The sequence below is a fragment of the Actinia tenebrosa genome, unplaced genomic scaffold (genome assembly GCF_029948245.1).
Source record: "Actinia tenebrosa isolate PJP-AT-01 unplaced genomic scaffold, QUT_ActTen_1.0 PGA_scaffold2__45_contigs__length_23673736, whole genome shotgun sequence".
Taxonomy (NCBI): domain Eukaryota; kingdom Metazoa; phylum Cnidaria; class Anthozoa; order Actiniaria; family Actiniidae; genus Actinia; species Actinia tenebrosa.
This window is the reverse complement of record NW_028292579.1, coordinates 17436300-17457790: the sequence shown is the minus strand read 5'-3', so window position 1 is coordinate 17457790 and position 21491 is coordinate 17436300. Positions and strand designations below refer to the sequence as shown.

Genomic DNA, 21491 nt, shown 5'->3' with positions numbered 1-21491 from the left:
AGTAAGAGTTCTTTTTTCTTGAAATACAGCTTCCAAGTTCACACGAATCATATTAGTGACAAACACTAAAAGTGTGCAACACTTTGCACTATTTAATAGTAAATAGTGCTAATTAAACAATAGAAAACGACAGGATTAGCATTTTTTAGCAGTATTTAGTGGTATTTATGTTACACACTTATCGTGTTTATAATCTACTAATACAAATTCCCCTACAGCAATAAAGATACAAGTCAAGAAAAGTTCTCATATGTCTGCAAATGCACGTTAAGTAGCAGTATGTTTTACTCCTTAACACTGAATCAAATATAGCGACTTTTTAAGACGTGGCTAAGCCAGAATAAATCAAGTTTTAATTATAAATCATTATTATTTTTCTCTGCCTTACAAATGTTTAATGCAGAGATTCATTAGGAACGGATTAAAGACCAAAGGTCAATATATATTTTAAAAATTGACTGACCGCTGCCGAACTTCGGCAAATAGTCTGAAAAATGTACGACATATTTTCACTAGTTGGTTTAATTTATGAGGCACATTAGCCAACGCCATCGAGATACAGAACATTTCCAACTGGAAGTTATATATAGAGATTTAAAAGAAACTACGTCACAGAACACAATAATTTGCAGAAAAACGTGATATGCATTAATTCACGCATGTGTTTAATCCAATTACCACTGTACAGTTATGACGGCTGTTAATTAAGAGCTGGTCGTGAAAAACACAGTTTTAACGTAGTTAGCTCTGGCGATAGAGTCGTTCAGACATTTGAGAATTACAGGAGTTTTGAAATCTTGAAGATTAAAGAGATTTAAAGAGGTCAAGGGATTCCTCGCCTATCTACACAAACAGAGTCTAAGTAAGTAGTATATCAGGGGAACTTTTGGTTCCACTTTAAGTGAAAAAAAAAAGACAGAAGTAAGTTATTGTATAGGGGTAAATCAAGACACATCGCGATAGTGTTTCCAATGATGCTTTAGACCGAGCTAGAGAAGCAAGGTATGTTTTCTTCTTTTATTGATAATAGCATATCGTCACGCTCTTTTACCATAACGATTGTGAATTACTCTTAAGTCTAATCAATAGGTTTTCAATATCTTGACTTTACTAATGGACCGCATAGAATAACAACAACAAAGGAAAAACGACTCTTTATTATTTATTTAATTCTAAAACATTGATCAAAAGTCTGACTAGTGTAACTGTTATTGCCGTTAGTTAGAACACTGCATATTAACGCTGTAACTGGAAAGAAGTCATAATAAGATCTTTTCATGAACAAAACGAAGCTAGAAAGTTAGCCGATACCGGCTGTTGTACGAAGAAAGTAAACAGGCCGCGTAGTCTGAACGGCTGAAACCTTTGACTCATATTCTCATCAAAGCAAATAATGATAATAATAATAATGATAATAATAATAATTTATATGTTTTGATTTTCTCTCGGTTTATAACAGTTTTTTATGAAATACTTTTAGACTTTTCAGATGACGGTGTACTATATCACACTTTTGATAGAGCTTATTTCTTAGCTTGTTCAACCATTTTCGCTTTAACTTCTAGTTATTTTATTACGTGAGCTTGTTTTCTCCTTAATTTGAAATGAATTCTTGGGCTTCAAAGCTGACTAGCCCTTTCGTCAGTGAAAGAGTTCGTATTTCCCTGGGCGATCTTGGTTATTAAAGGAGGTGCCCACGTAAGATATCTTGAGGCTTGTCAAGTATTATGAAGATAAATATATACACTGATGATTGTGTTGTTGCGAGTTACCTTGAGCTTTGCCGTGTTTTTCAGTAACCATGGCTAGTCAGAGAGGCTAGCTAATGACATTGTGGAGTGCATAACATTTTGAAGTATTGCTACGACCATTTGTCTACTCAACCTAATTACGGCGACGTCTTTAACATGTTCTTGAAATGCTAGAAGAACTAGCGTCGAGACTGTATCTTATCCCACATTGTCTCTCGTTCGCTTTTTCCGAAATGTGTTTTGAATTTAGATGTTTATCGGAAGGTTTGTTGGAAATTGTTTTAAGACACTAGTTCATTAGATTTGACACTCTGTAATCCATAATTGCTTTGGCTTTTTACAGTTATTCAAGATCAGCCGAACTTTTTCTAGCGATCGCTGAAGATATACTTCAAAATAAAACTCGAATAGTTTTAGCAAGTTGAAAATTTTTGTCACTTTCTGATCACACTTCAATATCAAGAAATATAAAAACATCTTGTCTATAATCCCTATAATTAACGTTAAATATTGATGACAACTGACTCGCGCGAGCGATAACAGCAAACAAAGCATATCAATCTGGAGTCGGCATATGATGCTTTACGTACCACCATATCCCATAAAGATTTCCTTCGTGATAAACAAGAGTAGTCACGAAAGCCAATCCAGAAAACCCTAATTATTATTTTTGTTTATAACTGTTGCTGTTGTTTATATTTTATTATATATATATATATATATATAAATATATAAATATATAAATGTATATATATATATATATATATATATAATTGTTATTGTAGTTGATGTGTATCGTATATGGGTTTTATGATGATATAGGGTCGAGAGAGACTTTTGACTTGCTTAAGCGTCCGCACGCTCATTTATTTCGAAACTTATCTGCGATACGCAATTGTAGGACGATTTTTAAAAGGTTTTCATCTGCTTTTCAACCTTAAAGTATTTAAATGTAGAAGTTTGAATGTAGAAGTAAAAGGAAAGAATACTTAAATGATTAAAGAGAAAGTTTAAAATAATTCTTGTGTAGCTCTTTCGTCCACTCAAGATAATAGGTTGTTGAAGACTTTTCTCTTTTGTATCTTCATTAGCTTTTAGTATTTATAAAATGGTTAATGCGTTGGCAAAAAGCATTATATGATATTAATATATGTATCACCCTCGACACTCGAGGTCACAGAGAAACACTGACGTCCTTCAAGATCCTCAATGACAACATTATTTATGTTAGCTGCTTCATGTACGTGTTATCGCTAGGTTGGCGCCACCAAATATTCATACAGGGTACCTTAACTGATGTTCAAGGTGAAAAACGTCACCAAAAAATACAAAACACATTAGTCTCAATTACTAGCTGCTAATGCATTAAAGTAGTTTGGAATATATACATTAGTGGTGCATTAGTCACTCTAGATTGTAAGGTGACAGATTTATCCCTTTGTATCAGCATGAAAAAGCGTAATTAGTAGATAAGAGTTGCCTGGGGGAAAACAGAAAACGGATTGAAGATGTTTTAGCTTGTCGTAGATACGATACTTTGATAGTTCCTAACGATAAGAAGGATTCCACTCATTTCAAAGGGAATAATGCGTATAAATAATAGAAAAGAGTAATAGAAGTAATAGAAAAGAGAAAATGCACTCGTGAAACTGCGCAGATAAAAAAGCATAGATATTGTGAAGCAAATATATTAAATCATTCAATCTCAAATGAAATATATTAACCTCAACTAGCCAAGTAATATTGTGCATACCGTGGTGGTATTCATGAGTCTTATGCTAATGCTACACTTCTATTAGCTTCTCAAAACATATGTATCATCAATAAGTTAACCATTGACATCATTTTTTCCATTATACATAATTTTCCATCCCTTCCTAGTGCTTTCAATCATTATTTTGCTTAACTTCTCTTAAATTTTCGAGTAAACGGTTTTCATTTTTAAACCACAATTCTTATTTTCTTCAATATCAATTTTATTGATTTTTTATTATTAAGATTTTCTAGTTTATTTTGTTAGATCAACTTCATTAGATTAAAGCTGATTGCCCTTGTTTAAATATTCTTCAAGGAATCTTACTCTATTTGTTTTATGTATTCATGATACATCTTCCTGTTCGTGGGTAGAATTTACTATCATTTATTATATCTATCACTATTTGTAGCTGAATTTTTAATTTAATGACAGCCAGACCGTTGACCACTATGGAACAAATAATACATGACAGTCGATAGTTAGGTCTAAGCATTTGTTTATCCCTTCAATCCTGTGCTTTGACGTTTCTCCTCCGGTTTTTCTGGTCTTCCGCTAAAGCCAATTCCTCTGTACCACAAATTGAGAGTACAAATACATTCTCGATTGACGTTATTGAATTGAAAAGATGATAGTGATGACAATAATCTACCTTGCTGTAGATGACGGTGACGACAATGATTCGCCCTGCCCTAGATAAATAATCAGTGGTGATGACAATGATCCACCTCGCTCTCGATGATGGTGATGACAATGATCTACCTTGCTCTCGATGACGCTGATGACAATGATCTACCTTGCTCTAGATGATGGTGATGACAATGATCTACCTTGCTCTAGATGATGGTGATGACAATGATCTACCTTGCTCTAGATGATGGTGATGACAATGATCTACCTTGCTCTAGATGATGCTGATGACAATGATCTACCTTGCTCTAGATGATGGTGATGACAATGATCTACCTTGCTCTAGATGATGGTGATGACAATGATCTACCTTGCTCTAGATGACGGTGATGACAATGATCAACCTTGCTCTAGATGATGGTGATGACAATGATCCACCTTGCTCTAGATGATGGTGATGACAATGATCTACCTTGCTCTAGATGATGGTGATGACAATGATCCACCTTGCTCTAGATGATGGCGATGACAATGATCTACCTTGCTCTAGATGATGGTGATGACAATGATCTACCTTGCTCCAGATGATGGTGATGACAATGATCTACCTTGCTCCAGATGATGGTGATGACAATGATCTACCTTGCTCTAGATGATGGTGATGTCAATGATCTACCTTGCTCTAGATGATGCTGATGACAATGATCCACCTTGCTCTAGATGATGGTGATGACAATGATCTACCTTGCTCTAGATGATGGTGATGACAATGATCCACCTTGCTCTAGATGATGGTGATGACAATGATCTACCTTGCTCTAGATGATGGTGATGACAATGATCTACCTTGCTCTAGATGATGGCGATGACAATGATCTACCTTGCTCTAGATGATGGTGATGACAATGATCTACCTTGCTCTAGATGATGGTGATGACAATGATCTACCTTGCTCTAGATGACGGTGATGACAATGATCTACCTTGCTGTAGATGATGGTGATGACAATGATCTACCTTGCTCTAGATGATGGTGATGACAATGATCTACCTTGCTCTAGATGATGGTGATGACAATGATCTACCTTGCTCTAGATGATGGTGATGACAATGATCTACCTCGCTCTAGATGATGGTGATGACAATGATCTACCTTGCTCTAGATGATGGTGATGACAATGATCTACCTCGCTCTAGATGATGGTGATGACAATGATCTACCTTGCTCTAGATGATGGTGATGACAATGATATACCTTGCTCTAGATGATGGTGATGACAATGATCTACCTTGCTCTAGATGATGGTGATGACAATGATCTACCTTGCTCGAGATGATGGTGATGACAATGATCTACCTTGCTCTAGATGATGGTGATGACAATGATCTACCTTGCTCCAGATGATGGTGATGACAATGATCTACCTTGCTCTAGATGATGGTGATGACAATGATCCACCTTGCTCTAGATGATGGTGATGACAATGATCCACCTTGCTCCAGATGATGGTGATGACAATGATCTACCTTGCTCTAGATGATGGTGATGACAATGAATCACCTTGCTCTAGATGATGGTGATGACAATGATCTACCTTGCTCTAGATGATGGTGATGACAATGATCTACCTTGCTCTAGATGATGGCTGATGACAATGATCTACCTTGCTCTAGATGATGGCTGATGACAATGATCTACCTTGCTCTAGATGATGGCTGATGACAATGATCTACCTTGCTCTAGATGATGGTGATGACAATGATCTACCTTGCTCGAGATGATGGTGATGACAATGATCTACCTTGCTCTAGATGATGGTGATGACAATGATCTACCTTGCTCCAGATGATGGTGATGACAATGATCTACCTTGCTCTAGATGATGGTGATGACAATGATCCACCTTGCTCTAGATGATGGTGATGACAATGATCCACCTTGCTCCTAGATGATGGTGATGACAATGATCTACCTTGCTCTAGATGATGGTGATGACAATGATCCACCTTGCTCTAGATGATGGTGATGACAATGATCCACCTTGCTCTAGATGATGGTGATGACAATGATCTACCTTGCTCTAGATGATGGTGATGACAATGATCTACCTTGCTCTAGATGATGGTGATGACAATGATCTACCTTGCTCTAGATGATGGTGATGACAATGATCTACCTTGCTCTAGATGATGGCTGATGACAATGATCTACCTTGCTCTAGATGATGGTGATGACAATGATCTACCTTGCTCTAGATGATGGTGATGACAATGATCTACCTTGCTCTAGATGATGGTGATGACAATGATCTACCTTGCTCTAGATGATGGTGATGACAATGATCTACCTTGCTCTAGATGATGGTGATGACAATGATCTACCTTGCTCTAGATGATGGTGATGACAATGATCTACCTTGCTCTAGATGATGGTGATGACAATGATCTACCTTGCTCTAGATGATGGTGATGACAATGATCTACCTTGCTCTAGATGATGGTGATGACAATGATCTACCTTGCTCTAGATGATGGTGATGACAATGATCTACCTTGCTCTAGATGATGGTGATGACAATGATCTACCTTGCTCTAGATGATGGTGATGACAATGATCTACCTTGCTCTAGATGATGGTGATGACAATGATCCACCTTGCTCTAGATGATGGTGATGACAATGATCCACCTTGCTCTAGACTATGGCGATGACAATGATCTACCTTGCTCTAGATGATGGTGATGACAATGATCTACCTTGCTCTAGATGATGGTGATGACAATGATCTACCTTGCTCTAGATGATGCTGATGACAATGATCTACCTTGCTCTAGATGACGGTGATGACAATGATCTACCTTGCTCTAGATGATGGTGATGACAATGATCTACCTTGCTCTAGATGATGGTGATGACAATGATCTACCTTGCTCTAGATGATGGTGATGACAATGATCTACCTTGCTCTAGATGATGGTGATGACAATGATCTACCTTGCTCTAGATGATGGTGATGACAATGATCTACCTTGCTCTAGATGATGGTGATGACAATGATCTACCTTGCTCTAGATGATGGTGATGACAATGATCTACCTTGCTCTAGATGATGGTGATGACAATGATCCACCTTGCTCTAGATGATGGTGATGACAATGATCCACCTTGCTCTAGACTATGGCGATGACAATGATCTACCTTGCTCTAGATGATGGTGATGACAATGATCTACCTTGCTCTAGATGATGGTGATGACAATGATCTACCTTGCTCTAGATGACGGTGATGACAATGATCTACCTTGCTCTAGATGATGGTGATGACAATGATCTACCTTGCTCGAGATGATGGTGATGACAATGATCTACCTTGCTCTAGATGATGCTGATGACAATGATCTACCTTGCTCCAGATGATGGTGATGACAATGATCTACCTTGCTCTAGATGATGCTGATGACAATGATCCACCTTGCTCTAGATGATGGTGATGACAATGATCCACCTTGCTCCAGATGATGGTGATGACAATGATCTACCTTGCTCTAGATGATGGTGATGACAATGATCCACCTTGCTCTAGATGATGGTGATGACAATGATCCACCTTGCTCTAGATGATGGTGATGACAATGATCTACCTTGCTCTAGATGATGGTGATGACAATGATCCACCTTGCTCTAGATGATGGTGATGACAATGATCTACCTTGCTCTAGATGATGCTGATGACAATGATCTACCTTGCTCTAGATGATGGGGATGACAATGATCTACCTTGCTCTAGATGATGCTGATGACAATGATCTACCTTGCTCTAGATGATGGTGATGACAATGATATACCTTGCTCTAGATGATGGCGATGACAATGATCTACCTTGCTCTAGATGATGGTGATGACAATGATCTACCTTGCTCTAGATGATGGTGATGACAATGATCCACCTTGCTCTAGATGATGGTGATGACAATGATCTACCTTGCTCTAGATGATGGTGATGACAATGATCTACCTTGCTCTAGATGATGGTGATGACAATGATCTACCTTGCTCTAGATGATGGTGATGACAATGATCTACCTTGCTCTAGATGATGGTGATGACAATGATCTACCTTGCTCTAGATGATGGTGATGACAATGATCCACCTTGCTCTAGATGATGGTGATGACAATGATCCACCTTGCTCTAGATGATGGTGATGACAATGATCCACCTTGCTCTAGATGATGGCGATGACAATGATCTACCCTGCTCTAGATGATGGCGATGACAATGATCCACCTTGCTCTAGATGATGGCGATGACAATGATCTACCTTGCTCTAGATGATGGCGATGACAATGATCTACCTTGCTCTAGATGATGCTGATGACAATGATCTACCTTGCTCTAGATGATGCTGATGACAATGATCTACCTTGCTCTAGATGACGGCGTGGTTCTAAAATTGTACAGAAAGCAGGGGTAGATGAAAGGGTGGGGCCGACGGGGCCCCCACCCCCACCTTCCGCCTTAAGTGATGTATTTACATACGGTCTTGAAGGTTTTTTGTTAAACGCCGGCTTTCCGGCCCACCCTCTCTTTGATTCCAGGAACCGACCCTGGAAAGCGAATATATATTTCGTGTTCGTTCTTTCCTGTTATATGTAAACATGATTAGAAGCTAAAACTTCAGTTCATATATCAATTACCTCGAGATAAAAAACAAATCAAAACAGATCAGGTAAATGACAATCTCAAGCTAAAGAACTGATTTTTCCAGAAGAACTGTTATATCTTTATTTTCCTATCCACGACCCATTATGCATTGTACATACATACATGCATACAAACATATAAACTTTAGTGTCAAAAGATTTAACAATAAAAAGTAATTGGGATAAAGAAACTTAAATAAAACTAAGCATTTCGTCAGGGCTCAATAGTGTAAATTATGGAGCGTCTTGGGGAAATACAAAACATTTTGCTATGCCTTAAAGTGTTGATCCCATTTTTCCCACATTTCCATAGCTCTTGAACCTTGTACTATTTAAAACACATTCTTCTGCATGTTTTGGATATGAGTTGTTACAAAAAGCCAGCCAAGATTTTTTTTCTGGCCACACAGCAAAGAAACTTCTTTATCTTTTTCTATCTTTCTATCGACTGAAGATGAGTGCCATGCAAGCCTTTCACGACTTCAAGTCGCGTAAAAAATGAGCTAGTTCAACTACAAACCATGGACAGCTGTTTCGGCCTGTATTGGGCCTCGTCAGCACGGTCCACGGTTTCTAGTTGAGCTGGCTCATTTTTTACGCGACTTGAAGTTGTGAAAGGCTTGCATGGCACTCTTCTTCAGTCTTTGTCCTATTACGCATGTTCTTATTAAAAACCTTATTAATCTTACTTTTTCCATGGTTTTTCATGTGTTCCCAATATTTTATAAGATACGTTAATTCTCTTTTGAAATTGAATAAATGATGCTTGAAGTTTTATGACACCTTCTATTTACATTCTAACGTTTTCCAATGTGAAAACACTTGCAGGTGTTTAAGGTGACTGCCTACTTTTGGAAATTGATTTAAGCTTTTCTTTAAACTTCGATTTTCCGAATTGAAATTTAATGCTGATTCCAAATCTGGAAAGAAAAATAGGGTGTCCCGAGCTCGTTTTCGAGATAATCAGCATTTAATGGAAGCCTACGCACGAGCTTTTGGAGTAAAAATTGCGCCACCGGAAGTGATTGGGAAAAAAATTAAGATTCATAAGATAATAGTTATTTGCAGACTCTATGATTGCACAAATGAAGGCTAGTCAATCCTTCTACAATAATATATGGATATTTTCGACAAAAAGACAGAGAGATACATTGATTTGTCATATTTTGTAGTTTCGGTGCTCTTAAAAAATCTCATAAAGTCGAACAAAAATCCCTACAAAAATCTATTTTTTCACGTGTTCCTGATTTAAACTTTTCCTAAAATCTTGATATAACCTTGATTTTTAGGAGTTTTTTCGAATGAGCTATCAGAAAATATAGAGTCCCGTGCAAAATTTGAGGGTTTTGCCCTGTTGAAGCTCAAAATGCGTATGGTTCTTCAATAAAATCTTGTAGATTTTTCAGCGGTTTTTGAGCGCGCGCACATCGTGGGCTCAAATCGAACGTTCAAAAGTAGGCAGCCACCTTAACAACAGCTACAAGAGTCTTCAATTACAGCAAATCCAGGATTTACAATCTTAACAAAAACAATCAGTCTGATACTTTTTTTGTTCCCCTCTTGTTTTTTGTTGATCCTGAATATTTTAAGGATTATTCGTGTCAATATAACTAAGAACTAATCGAAATCGTTATTTTTTCAATGGTCAATAACTTTTAATTAATGTTTCGCTTCAAGCGGTAGTTTCCTATTGACTCTGCAGATAACTCATCCGCTACATCTGCTGTTCTAGCCCCGTGGAAGAGTTATATAACAAAAAGGTGAAAATATACTTTATTTTGTGGAGCAAAAAAATGGCGCAAAATTTAAGTTACTGTTTTCAGTTTACCGAATGGCCGTTGTACCTTCGCCAAATCAATGATGGTAGACTTTTCATCATTCTTGCAGTAGTTAATACAATCTTTGCCTTGACAGCTCTGATAAGCAACGCCTTGATCGTGGCAACGATTCTTAAAACAAGAAGTCTTCATAATCCTTCTAGTACGTTGTTGTGTAATCTAGCAGTGACAGATATTTTAGTGGGAGGTGTTAACCAACCTTTCTTTGTTGCCTGGCTTGTCGTTGTTCATCAACAAACAACAGACCAAAAGACCGAATGTACACTTGTAATGACTGCCTCAATGGCCTCGTATATTTTCTGTGGTGTTTCTCGTTGTATGACTGCAGCGATAGGTTTTGAGAGATTTCTGTGCTTGTGGCTTCATCTTCGATATCAATCGATGGTAACAGTGAAGCGAGTGCTGGTTTGTTGTGTTCTATTATGGATCATTGCGATTATTGGTGCATTCCTGACACTCATCGACATGTCCTTGTACAACATTCTCGTTGCCTCTGTAATAGTCCTACTTGTAGCAATTACAGTTTTGAGTTATTTACAAATTTATAGAATTTTGCTTCGACATCGAAGATCAATTAAACCGGCCTTGAGGACACAAGATGGAAAGAGCGCTATCAATATTCATCGCGTTAGCAAGTCTTCATGGACGTTTTTCTATGTATTCATTGCATTTCTGTGGTGCTACCTTCCCTATCTTGGCCTTATTGTGTATCGTGAAGTTAATGGAGTAGACAAAAACGTTATATTAGCTACTCTGTTATCAGTAACAATTATTGATGTGAATTCCACATTGAATCCTATGCTCTTTATGTGGAATATGAGAGAAATACGGGTTGGGGTGCTCAAGAAGATACGTAGTCTGTGGTCCAGCGATGATGGCACTTATGCAAATAATCTGAACAACAGAACGATAACAAATTGGCAAACTCGTGGCGGCAATACACAGCTATCTCAGCAACGTTCCTGAACAATCACTTGCAATCAGGCGATCTACAAATAACCCGCAACCTATTGCCAGCCAGTAATATCGAATGTGGACAACAATTCTGTTGGATTTGTTAGTCCCAATAAGGCAATTTGTTCAAGAGTTCAGTATTTAATATAATGATTTTAATATAATTGCCCGTTAGGTTGGGGAGTTTGAAATTATTGGTGATAAAATTGGATCAAAAATAAGTTACGTTATACCTAATGTACTTGGTTATGGATTCAGCTAGTGTTGAACGAAATAGCCACACCACCTTAAAACACTTTTGCAGTGTTAGAACAATACAATACGATAGCAAGTATGACTAAGCATTTTCGAAAGAAATTTTTAGAGAAACGAATCTAAATGTTTTTTGTAATTCAGTTCTGTCACGTGACTGTTAAAAATTGATTAAAAATGAAATATTCGCCATGAGGACAAGACAGGTCAGATATAATGAATTGAGTGTGCATGTGCTGTTTATAGATCGCTTGCTAATATAGACCAATAGTAAACCTGGGGGGAAAACATGAAACATTTAACAGATATCTGTCAAAAAAAGCAGAGAAACCGTTTGCATGTGTGAGCTTTTGTTTGTCGGGAATTTCAGAGCGTTTTTACTAGATAATGGTTTCTAAGTGCTTTCTTTAACTCCAGCGCTTGCCAATAGACCATTTGCCAAAATGGTGGCTGCGAGAGAGCACCTTCACTTTATTGACCCTTTATGTTAGGAAGATTTACGATAAAACTGCCGTAAGGCATAAGTAAGGCCGTAAGTCAAGTTACGTAATTAGTCAGTTTTTAACTTAAGTTTTCTTGGCCAATATATGATACTTGACATAATGATTCTTTGTAGGTTTACTAAAGTAAAGGTGCTCCTTCTAGTGTTTGTTTACTTTATATATATATATATATATATATATATATATATATATATATATATATATATATATGTATATATATAATAATCTACTTCATTTTGAGTTTTGGGCGGGCGAAATGTTGGTTTATTGATCGGAAATTGCTTTTGTTGAGACCAAGATTTTATGTTCTCCCAAATAGCAAGTAGATGTTTTCAGCGAACTTGCATTACAGCAGTAAGAGCATGCGCAGAACGGTCTGATGACAGCTGTCAATATTATTTGTTCAAGTGAATGGTTGTGTTTTGTTCTTAAAGATATGATCACCCTTTTCCACGAGCTAGAGTGTGTCCAACACTTAAATATCTGTGTGTCTAGTATGTTCGCGTAATCATCAGCATCATCACATATCATCATCTTCACCCCCATCACAATGTGCATCATTTACATCATCATGAATGATCATCACTAACATCATCCTTATCATCAACCCGGCCCCATCTCATTCTCATAATCTAGTATTATTATTTTCACCCACATCACTATGTGGATCATATACATCATCATCAACAACATCTTCTTTATTCATGACCACTAGGTATAAGCTTACGGGTTTTTCCTAAAATATATAAGTATCAATATATACTAATAATAATCTTCCGAGATTTGACATGAATTAATATTGATTTTTTTTTTAATGTACTATATAGACAATATATTGCTTTACATAGATAGTATAATACTAGCTATAGTTAAAATATAAACAAAAAATATTTTCAACATAGAACTATAAGACCATAAAATAATGAATATATGCAATATCCATAAACAGCATTCAACAATTGTGACTAATCTGAATAATTAGATAGACAGTTAAAACCCGACTTGGCCAAACGATTATTCTGTTACACTCAATATATGTTGTAACTATACGAATATTTGATCACGTGATATACTGCTGACCAACTAAGTTACGTGACCAAACAATACGAATTAATGTTCACGCGTGGCTAATTTTTAATCAAAGTATAAAGTGATTTAATAATATTCTTATTAAGTTAACATAGCCTGCGAAAAAATACCACGATTATCACGTGATATAATCATGTTTAGCTAAATTAAACGTAGTGCCTGAGACCCTTAATAATTTACTTCAACTTGATAGAATCTAGACCTTTTTGTTTACGTATGAATAGCAGATTGTGACGTATCTGATCAATAGTAACTGATTGGGATTCACCAAGAGAATATTATTCACTTAACAAAACTTAATCAATTCGGGGACAATAAAGTGATGTTTTTGGTTGTCATACGTAGATCAACGAAAGAAAACTAATTTCTCTCACAACGGTGTGTAACCAAAAACACTATGAATCTAAGATGACTGAATTGCTAATCAAGGCACTTGACAAAGCCAGTCATTGGCTCTTTAGATGTCACATTTTTGATGCATGCTGGGAGGTCCGTTCGATTTACCAAACTCACCAATAGATGTCGAGTTTCAAGTGGATTTTTCAAGTGTCTGAATGATCTCACGCTTTGGATATACATTAAAGAGTCGTAAAACTCGTCAGTTTGATCAAGATTAACACAAAATACGGATTTATTTTGCTGGATATATAGGCACAAGTACAGAGTTAATTTTAATCTAGAATTACCGTGAGACAACTTGACCGGCTCTCTCGAGGAAAACTCTCGTTCATGGTTTTGAAGAAGGCGACAAAAAATACGAACAAACTTGAGATATTTTTTTCAATCCAAGCGAAAGATAAATTGTAAGTCATTAATTAATGGAATATTCAGAAAGGATGTAACCATATAGCAAAACTGTCTTACATCTAGCTAGCTATAGGAAAGGTATTTGAGAACATTATTTCTTCGTTAGACGAAGTGTTTGTTTTTTTTTAAATTAAGCCAAACTATAACGATTTTCAGTACACGAACTATATCAATCATTTTTTTAAATATTTTATTATTCTTTGCTGTTATTTAGAAGAAAGTAAGATTGTAATCGTGTGTGTTGAGCTATGCTTTGTACCGGTAATAGAAGTTCATGATCTTTCGTTATCTTAACTTTCTAGATTGTCTAAAGTAACTTCAAGACTTCTCGGCCGCGGCCAAGACTAATCGAAGTTGATTGAATCTATATCTAGAGGGGGTTTTGTTTTCAGATCCGTTAATTCTCTTAATGATTCTGTTTAGGAACATCAGTTTGAATTCTTTTAATATTAATTTACTTATTTCGCAGATAATCCCCAAGTTTATCGATGTCGGGAATCAGTCTTGACTTTTGGGAAAATACGAATTAATTCAATTAATTCAAAGTCAACTTCTCTTCAAATTTTATTTGTACTTTCAAGTCCATTTATGCGGTAGAAAGGTTCTTTTTTTTACCGCTTGACAAGACTGTCCAACTACTTACCCTCGGTGACAAACTGGCTGCAAACTACATTTCTTATAACACGTTCACAACATCTCATTCTTCCATTGTCTTGAAGTTTTTTTTAAGGCAGAGTACGAAGTCATGTGAATTATTTCCAAGACATATAGGGCGCCGTGTTCAATATTCATAACTTTAAGTGTAGCCGCTAGCTTATCTATCCAAAAAACTCCCCCCATCAAGTTTTAAATTGATGCATAAATTTATCTCTCAACAGATTCAGAACAAACCTGCTAAATCAACTAAAAAGGTCTTTTCCCACAAGAGGTCAGTTTAACATTTTCTATTTTGTTTAATAAATACATTGTTATAGTTTCTTTTAACAAATTATCTACAAGCATTGAATTCAAATAAAAAGCTTTGTAAAATAGCCTTTTTAATTAAATAAGCAAAAGGGTTTTCTATAGTACTGACCGTGTTAACCCGAGAGATCTTAAATTCGTAATCTTAAATTTTCAAACGGTTTTCTGGATTCGTTTTTTTTTTTTTTACGTTGCGAGTAAGTTTAAGATTTAAAATACTAAAATTCTTAAAATTTTCCAATTAGCAATGTGATTTATCATAACAAATTGAAATGGTAAGTCGAAACGTACAAGAGCTTGTTCTTCATGCTTATCGTAAACATAACATGTACCTATTGGCAACCCGCTTATTTCACATCACCAACACCTAGTACCAACTTCTGACACCATTGTTATAATCAATTTTATCCAGGAAAATAGCCAAAACTCTGCCTATCGGCGTTTTGTAATGACCAATTCTCGTACAAATTATGGTTGGAAGTGTTGTTTTTTTAAAGTAATGAAAAGTAACCCTGTCGCTGTTTTGAGGTCTTTTCAACATCAAAAAAAAAAAAAGAAAAAAAAAAAAAAAAAAAAGAAACTAATTAATTTTTATTTTTCTCCATAATCAATAATTATTATTTATTTCCATAACTGAAGGCTTGAACAATCCAACTGAACAACACAACACACTCTCCGTGGTTTACGAAGTGTTTCTAATATAACATATAAACTTGAATTTAAAGATGGGGATTGTACTTCGTGTATTCTAGATCATAAGTGACAGTTGAGATAAACAAATTATGGCTTAAAATAAGCTCCGCTACCGCGATGAGGCCGTACAGTTTTTATGATTTTTTGTTTATATTTTGACTCTGTTTGCTCGTAAATTAAAGTGTTTTTAGCTCCTTTCGGCTGCTTAGCATCCTGCTGATATCTTCACTATCCACTACGCATGCTCCATTCCTTCTTGCTTCTATTTATTATTTTTCCTAAAAGAAAAGAAAATCGACAAAATATTTTAAACAAAAGTCCTCAATTCCAAATGGTAACAGTCCCGGGGTCATTTTTGAGGACATCAGGTGGGGAAACTGTAAAAAAAAAAGCCATTCAGAGTTGTCGTCAGCTGAAGTCTTTCCTTAAGTGTGGGGGATTGTATCTTTACTGAAGAGACAATGTTTTGGTCATAGCTTTGTAAACTGAAAATAAGCTACGTTCATTAAGATTAAATAAGAAATATCCACAGAATTGTGCATCAAATCTTTAGCATCCTCGATCAAGATGAGCCAAAATTGACAACCTTTTTTCGGTCATTTAAACAGAACAACAACAACAGCAAGACACGAATCTGCCTGATTTTTATATTAATTAGGTTTCTATTTGTAAAAGCTAAACTCTCTTAGCAAAAAACAAATCCAGAGAGATCTGCTTGACAACTAAAGGTGTCATTGATCAAGTACTCTACAATTCATTAGATTTTCTTTTACATGTTTATATACAATTTTGTATGAGCTTATTCCACCTCTGGTTTAATTACTACCTATGTCCTTGTAATCTTACACTTTTTGTTGCGCGATACAATTTAACAGGTTTTTAAAAATATTTTTTATCAAGATCTCACTCCTCACACGTTAGACTGATCCGAAAAAAAATGTGCTATTACTAAGATAACGAAAATATGGCTGCTTTGGTTGAAACTTCGAATTCAAATTAATTTAAAAAGAAAACATATTCTTTAGTTTTAAATTTAAAATTAAAAAACCAAAAATAACAGCATATTGTTATGTTTGAAAAACAAGACTTTTCAACGCAGCGGGAATTGGTTTTTGATACATATCACAATGACAGCCTGACACACAGTCTTAGCTAAACTGCTAATTTAGATTATAATTTTTCTCTCCACGACTCGCTTCTCTTAAGAGACAAGAGACAAGAGTCAATGCTAGGATAATTCAGGATTAGAGCAGTTACTTTTGAAAACGAGAATGAAACAATTTTGAATGGCATGAAATTATTTTACAAACATAAATACATGTGACCTGACAAGAGCTTATTAAAAATAAACAAGTTTTATGTGGGTTTGTGGATCGAAAATGACAAGTGAAGCTAGTCTTTAACTTGGGTCAGACAGAAGTTGTTCAAGAGTTTGTGAGCAAACATTAACATCAGTGAACTGATAACTTAAGGCACAACGTAAATGAATCCGAAGAATCATCCGCTTTTTTAAAACAATACAAATATACAATTTATTAGGAGAAAAGGTTTCTTATTTGCTGGCGGGTTTTCTTTTCATAAAGCGCTAATATCCGCCTTTTTGATGCGATTGATAATAATTTGTTCAGCCGAAAGCTTAGAAGGCTTGCCTATGTTTATAGTCTTGAGAATCAAATTGTCGTTATGATAATATGGAAAAAATACATATAATGATTGTGTACATGTGGGCTTGTGTGTTATTGCGTTGAGGCTTTGATTGATTACACACTATCCAAATAGCACTAGCTTTGTAAAGAAATGGCTCTGAAAACTAATAAAAGCAGTTGCATCCTTGTCAAAAATTCCCGCTCTGAAATAGATAACTATGACATTTTGGGATCAGTATACATTGCGCGATCCTTTTGGCTGAAGTAACCCATCGCCTTACTAATATTAAGAAAAAAATTGTAACCAACCAGTTGACAAAAAAATCAGATGAAAAACCTACTTCCTGCAAGTGTCAATTGGATGGTAATTTTGAAGTGAAACTCGAAATAAGCTTGTCCGATATTTTTCGTGGCATGCACCTGGTTGATTGTCACCCACATTATTATTAAACCGAAATAACCTTATTTTTTTAATCGTTTGGAACTAACGTCATAAGACAAACCCGACAGTGCCATATGCTCCATATCAAAACCATTGGCTCGCCGAGCTTTCAATACCAAAAAGTGTATAATAATACAAGGCGATTATTTTGAAGCAGAATGGCTTATGACCAACTTAGATGTTAGTGTATTGGATTCTATTCTATATTCGTGAATATTTTATCTCTTTTACTAATAGTATATATAATATCTATAGCTAAGCATTATTGCTTTTCTCTTCCACAGTGCAATTAGCGGTGTGTCTGTGATAAAGATGGATGGTTGGTGATTTCTAACTCGTTCCTAGGAATAGTACATTTATCAGCGTCGATAAAACTAAAATGAGATAACTCAGTTCATCCATATATATGTACAGTGAAGAAGGTTCGGCAATTGTATGTGAACCATCATGGTCGATAATACAAGCAATGTTACCTTACAAGCACAAGAAACAACCCCTGGTAATGGACTTTCAATAATAGTAATATCCTCATCATGGGCTGTGTTAGGGATCTTGTCTGCTGCTCTCAACCTCTTGGTCTGTTACGCTGTTTATAAGGTCAAGAAACTACGCACGGTGACCAACTGCTTCGTAGTAAGTCTCTCTGCTGCGGATTTATTAGTAGCCATGGTGTTCACGCCCATGCATATCATAGAGCAATACGCTAAAACAGTTGTGAATGGCTATCTCATCGCTTTTATATTACTTGCATCGATTTTCAATCTTGCAGCAGTCACCTTTGAACGTTATATTGCACTAACACGACCATTTCAGTACCGTTCACTTTTAAGCTCTCAGCGAATCACCCTTATCGTAACTATCGCTTGGCTTTCTCCATTAGTGATTTCACTGTTGCCTTTGGCATGGAAAACCAACACAGACAGTGTCTTCCATACAATTTACCTAGTCGTTCTTGTTGGGGTTTTTATTTTATTACCTATTGTGGTTATGATTTGTATTTACATGCGCTTACTTGGTGTAGTAAGAAGCTTTATCCTAAGGAACAGAAGTAGAGCGAGTATTGGGAATGCAACTGGAACACGCGTGGGAAGAGAAGAAAAGGCTGCCCGAGTCTTCGCTTTTGTGTTTGCTACATTTCTCATTTGTTGGGGGCCTATTATTTACATAAATATCTGCATTGTGGCCAAAGCCACTCAGTTCGTTTCAAAGGAACTTCTTTTTGTTTCATTTTACACACTGCAGATTAACTCAATAGTTGATCCGGTCATCTATGCCTTTTTTAAGAGAGACTTTATCAGAGCTCGGAATCAACGGCAAAACTGCCTTTGCTGTGGGGAACCGAAGTCCGAAGATATATCATCGGAGATAGTTTTACAGCACGCTTCATCACACCGACAAAGTATTGTCTCTCGATCGGTTGGAAATCATTCATATAAACATCATCGGTAACTGACAGGAAAACCAGTTAGCTGTAACCCTAGCCGTTCAGTATTGGCCGCGCTTCCTGGGAAATCAGTACAAGACACTGTGATAAAGAATTTCAGACGCTCTATTGTTTTTCTCTTTTCTTATTCAATCGAATTGAATTTGAAGAAGAAGAGAAGGAGATTAATGATAAATAGGATCCAAACGAACTAATGAATGAATGAATAAACACGTCTTTTCTGACATGTGTAAATTTACCTCGCTTTTTGATTTATCAGCTACTTCACTCTATTTTCTACTGATATAATAACTTGATTATTTCTTGGTATCAACCGATCTTATGACAATACGAATTTACTAGAGCATTTTATGCCCTGTTTTCCTGCAGATTATGGTGTCTCATGAGATTTTCGCATTAGTCGAATTAAATCAAACGGTGTGAACCACTGACAATTGGTGTTGGGGAAATCAAAGAAATGCGGCGAGAAAAAGAGTATATAAGTAGACTACATATGTGATTTATAGAATGCGGTATAACAGCTTCCAATGATTTCAAATGAGACACTGATTAATATACCAGTAGTTATTTTCCAAGGAAGTCAATAAAACAGCAAATCCTACTGATGATAAAAGCTTGTGTAATAATTCAAAGTTTAGGCAGCAATATGAAAGTCATTTGTGTGTTTGTCCAATTTCTCTCTGCCACCAAGCTTCCCGTCAATAAAGACGTTCACACTTCAGTACTTCAGCAATGAACCCTCAAAAAGAACTTTGGATGCGAGGCTAACTTGAAAATACAAAAGAAATCACACTTTTTCTCGATGGAAATTGTGGCATTGCTTCTGTATTTCTATGTTATTCTCGCATTCAAGATGCTTGTGAGAACTGTCCAAGTTTGCCTTCATCTTGAGACAGCAGTGTGGCTTAAACGACTGACGTTCAGTGTTTCTCGATCAACCAAATATCATGCTCTCTCGTCAGATTTTGAAAGCGAAAGTTTGAGACGTTCGCATTTCATAACTTAGAAATAAGATGAACCTTAAGTTGAAAGAGTCATTATATTACCGTCACCCTTTGTTTGTTGAAATTTATGTTATTACAGATTCAAATTGAATTGATAACTCTCATCGAAAAAAAATATCAGCATACAATGTTTTACTACTATAGGGATGTCTTGGAAACAATGTGGTTGCTTTGGAGAAGATTTTGGCCAGCGTGCAATGGCGTAGCGAGTTCTTGACCACAAATAAGGCAAGTACCATTTTCCCGCCAATACACGCTCGCGTACGCGCGTTTCGTCACCATCAGGGCTAAAAAATCATTCCCCCAAATGAGAGGAAAAAAAATTCCACTTTTTCTTTTCCGGATAACATGTCTGCTGGCGTGAAAGCACTTAGGAACTCTACAGAAGATCACTAACTGATATGGCCAAGTTTGAATATTGCACTATAAGTGGCCGCATTGGAAACCAGACAAAATGCCTTGTTAGACTTCAGTTTTTGATTTGCCGAAGCGCCGACTCTAAACGCCAGCGGTGAACTGCGTGCCTAGCCAACCCTGGGTAGTAATTCAGTGCCTCTCATTAACTCTTGTTTAGGGTTGGTTATGATATTCATTCATTTTGCTGATTGATACCAAGATATAGAACATCCTTCTTGGCTGTAATATGCTACTATAGAAGAGAAAACTATATTTAAACAACGGCGCCTGGCTTGAAGTTTGAAGGCGAATTTCTTTCCTACCATAAGTTTGCTTCTCATGACATAACTTGAACTTATATAAATATTACAACCAGTCACTCCCCGTAACGGGCTATTCGGTTTGCTTCACAAGCGGCAACGTTACTCTTTTTCGTTTAGTGACCTGTAAATTATCCTTGAAGAAGATTTGCAAATTTTCTTGATTCTAGCTGATTGGCTTAAATTTTTTCGCAGATCAGCTGGATTGTATACGATTGCATAAAGCATACAACACATATCAGTGATTGTGGCATCTTCTAAATGAAATAATTTCAGGATCACTCTGAAATCCTGGATATGGATAT

General features: G+C 36.3%; 2 protein-coding genes across 5 annotated transcripts; both read left to right on the top strand.

Annotated features, from left to right (window-relative positions):
- Positions 1–766: 766 nt before the first annotated feature.
- LOC116292494 (adenosine receptor A2a-like) lies at positions 767–20079 on the top strand. Of its 4 annotated transcripts, none has more exons than XM_031699832.2 (3): positions 767–862; positions 15157–15206; positions 18307–20079. In XM_031699832.2, the coding sequence occupies exon 3, from the start codon at positions 18470–18472 to the stop codon at positions 19469–19471; it is 1002 nt and encodes a 333-aa protein (XP_031555692.2). In that variant the 5' UTR covers positions 767–862; positions 15157–15206; positions 18307–18469; the 3' UTR covers positions 19472–20079. The 4 variants fall into 4 exon arrangements, with proteins under 4 accessions (XP_031555692.2, XP_031555691.2, XP_031555689.2 ...); XM_031699831.2 differs by lacking the exon at positions 767–862 and adding an exon at positions 939–1002; XM_031699829.2 differs by lacking the exon at positions 767–862 and adding an exon at positions 14058–14274.
- On the top strand, positions 10629–11639 carry LOC116292487 (melanocyte-stimulating hormone receptor-like). The gene has a single exon (XM_031699819.2). The coding sequence runs from the start codon at positions 10629–10631 to the stop codon at positions 11637–11639; it is 1011 nt and encodes a 336-aa protein (XP_031555679.2).
- Positions 20080–21491: the final 1412 nt, after the last annotated feature.

What these genes read in the sequence shown, in the direction of transcription:
- LOC116292487 (XM_031699819.2), top strand. Translation starts at nt 10,629, where the DNA reads ATGGCGCAAAATTTAAGTTACTGTTTTCAGTTTACCGAATGGCCGTTG.
- LOC116292494 (XM_031699832.2), top strand. Translation starts at nt 18,470, where the DNA reads ATGGTCGATAATACAAGCAATGTTACCTTACAAGCACAAGAAACAACC.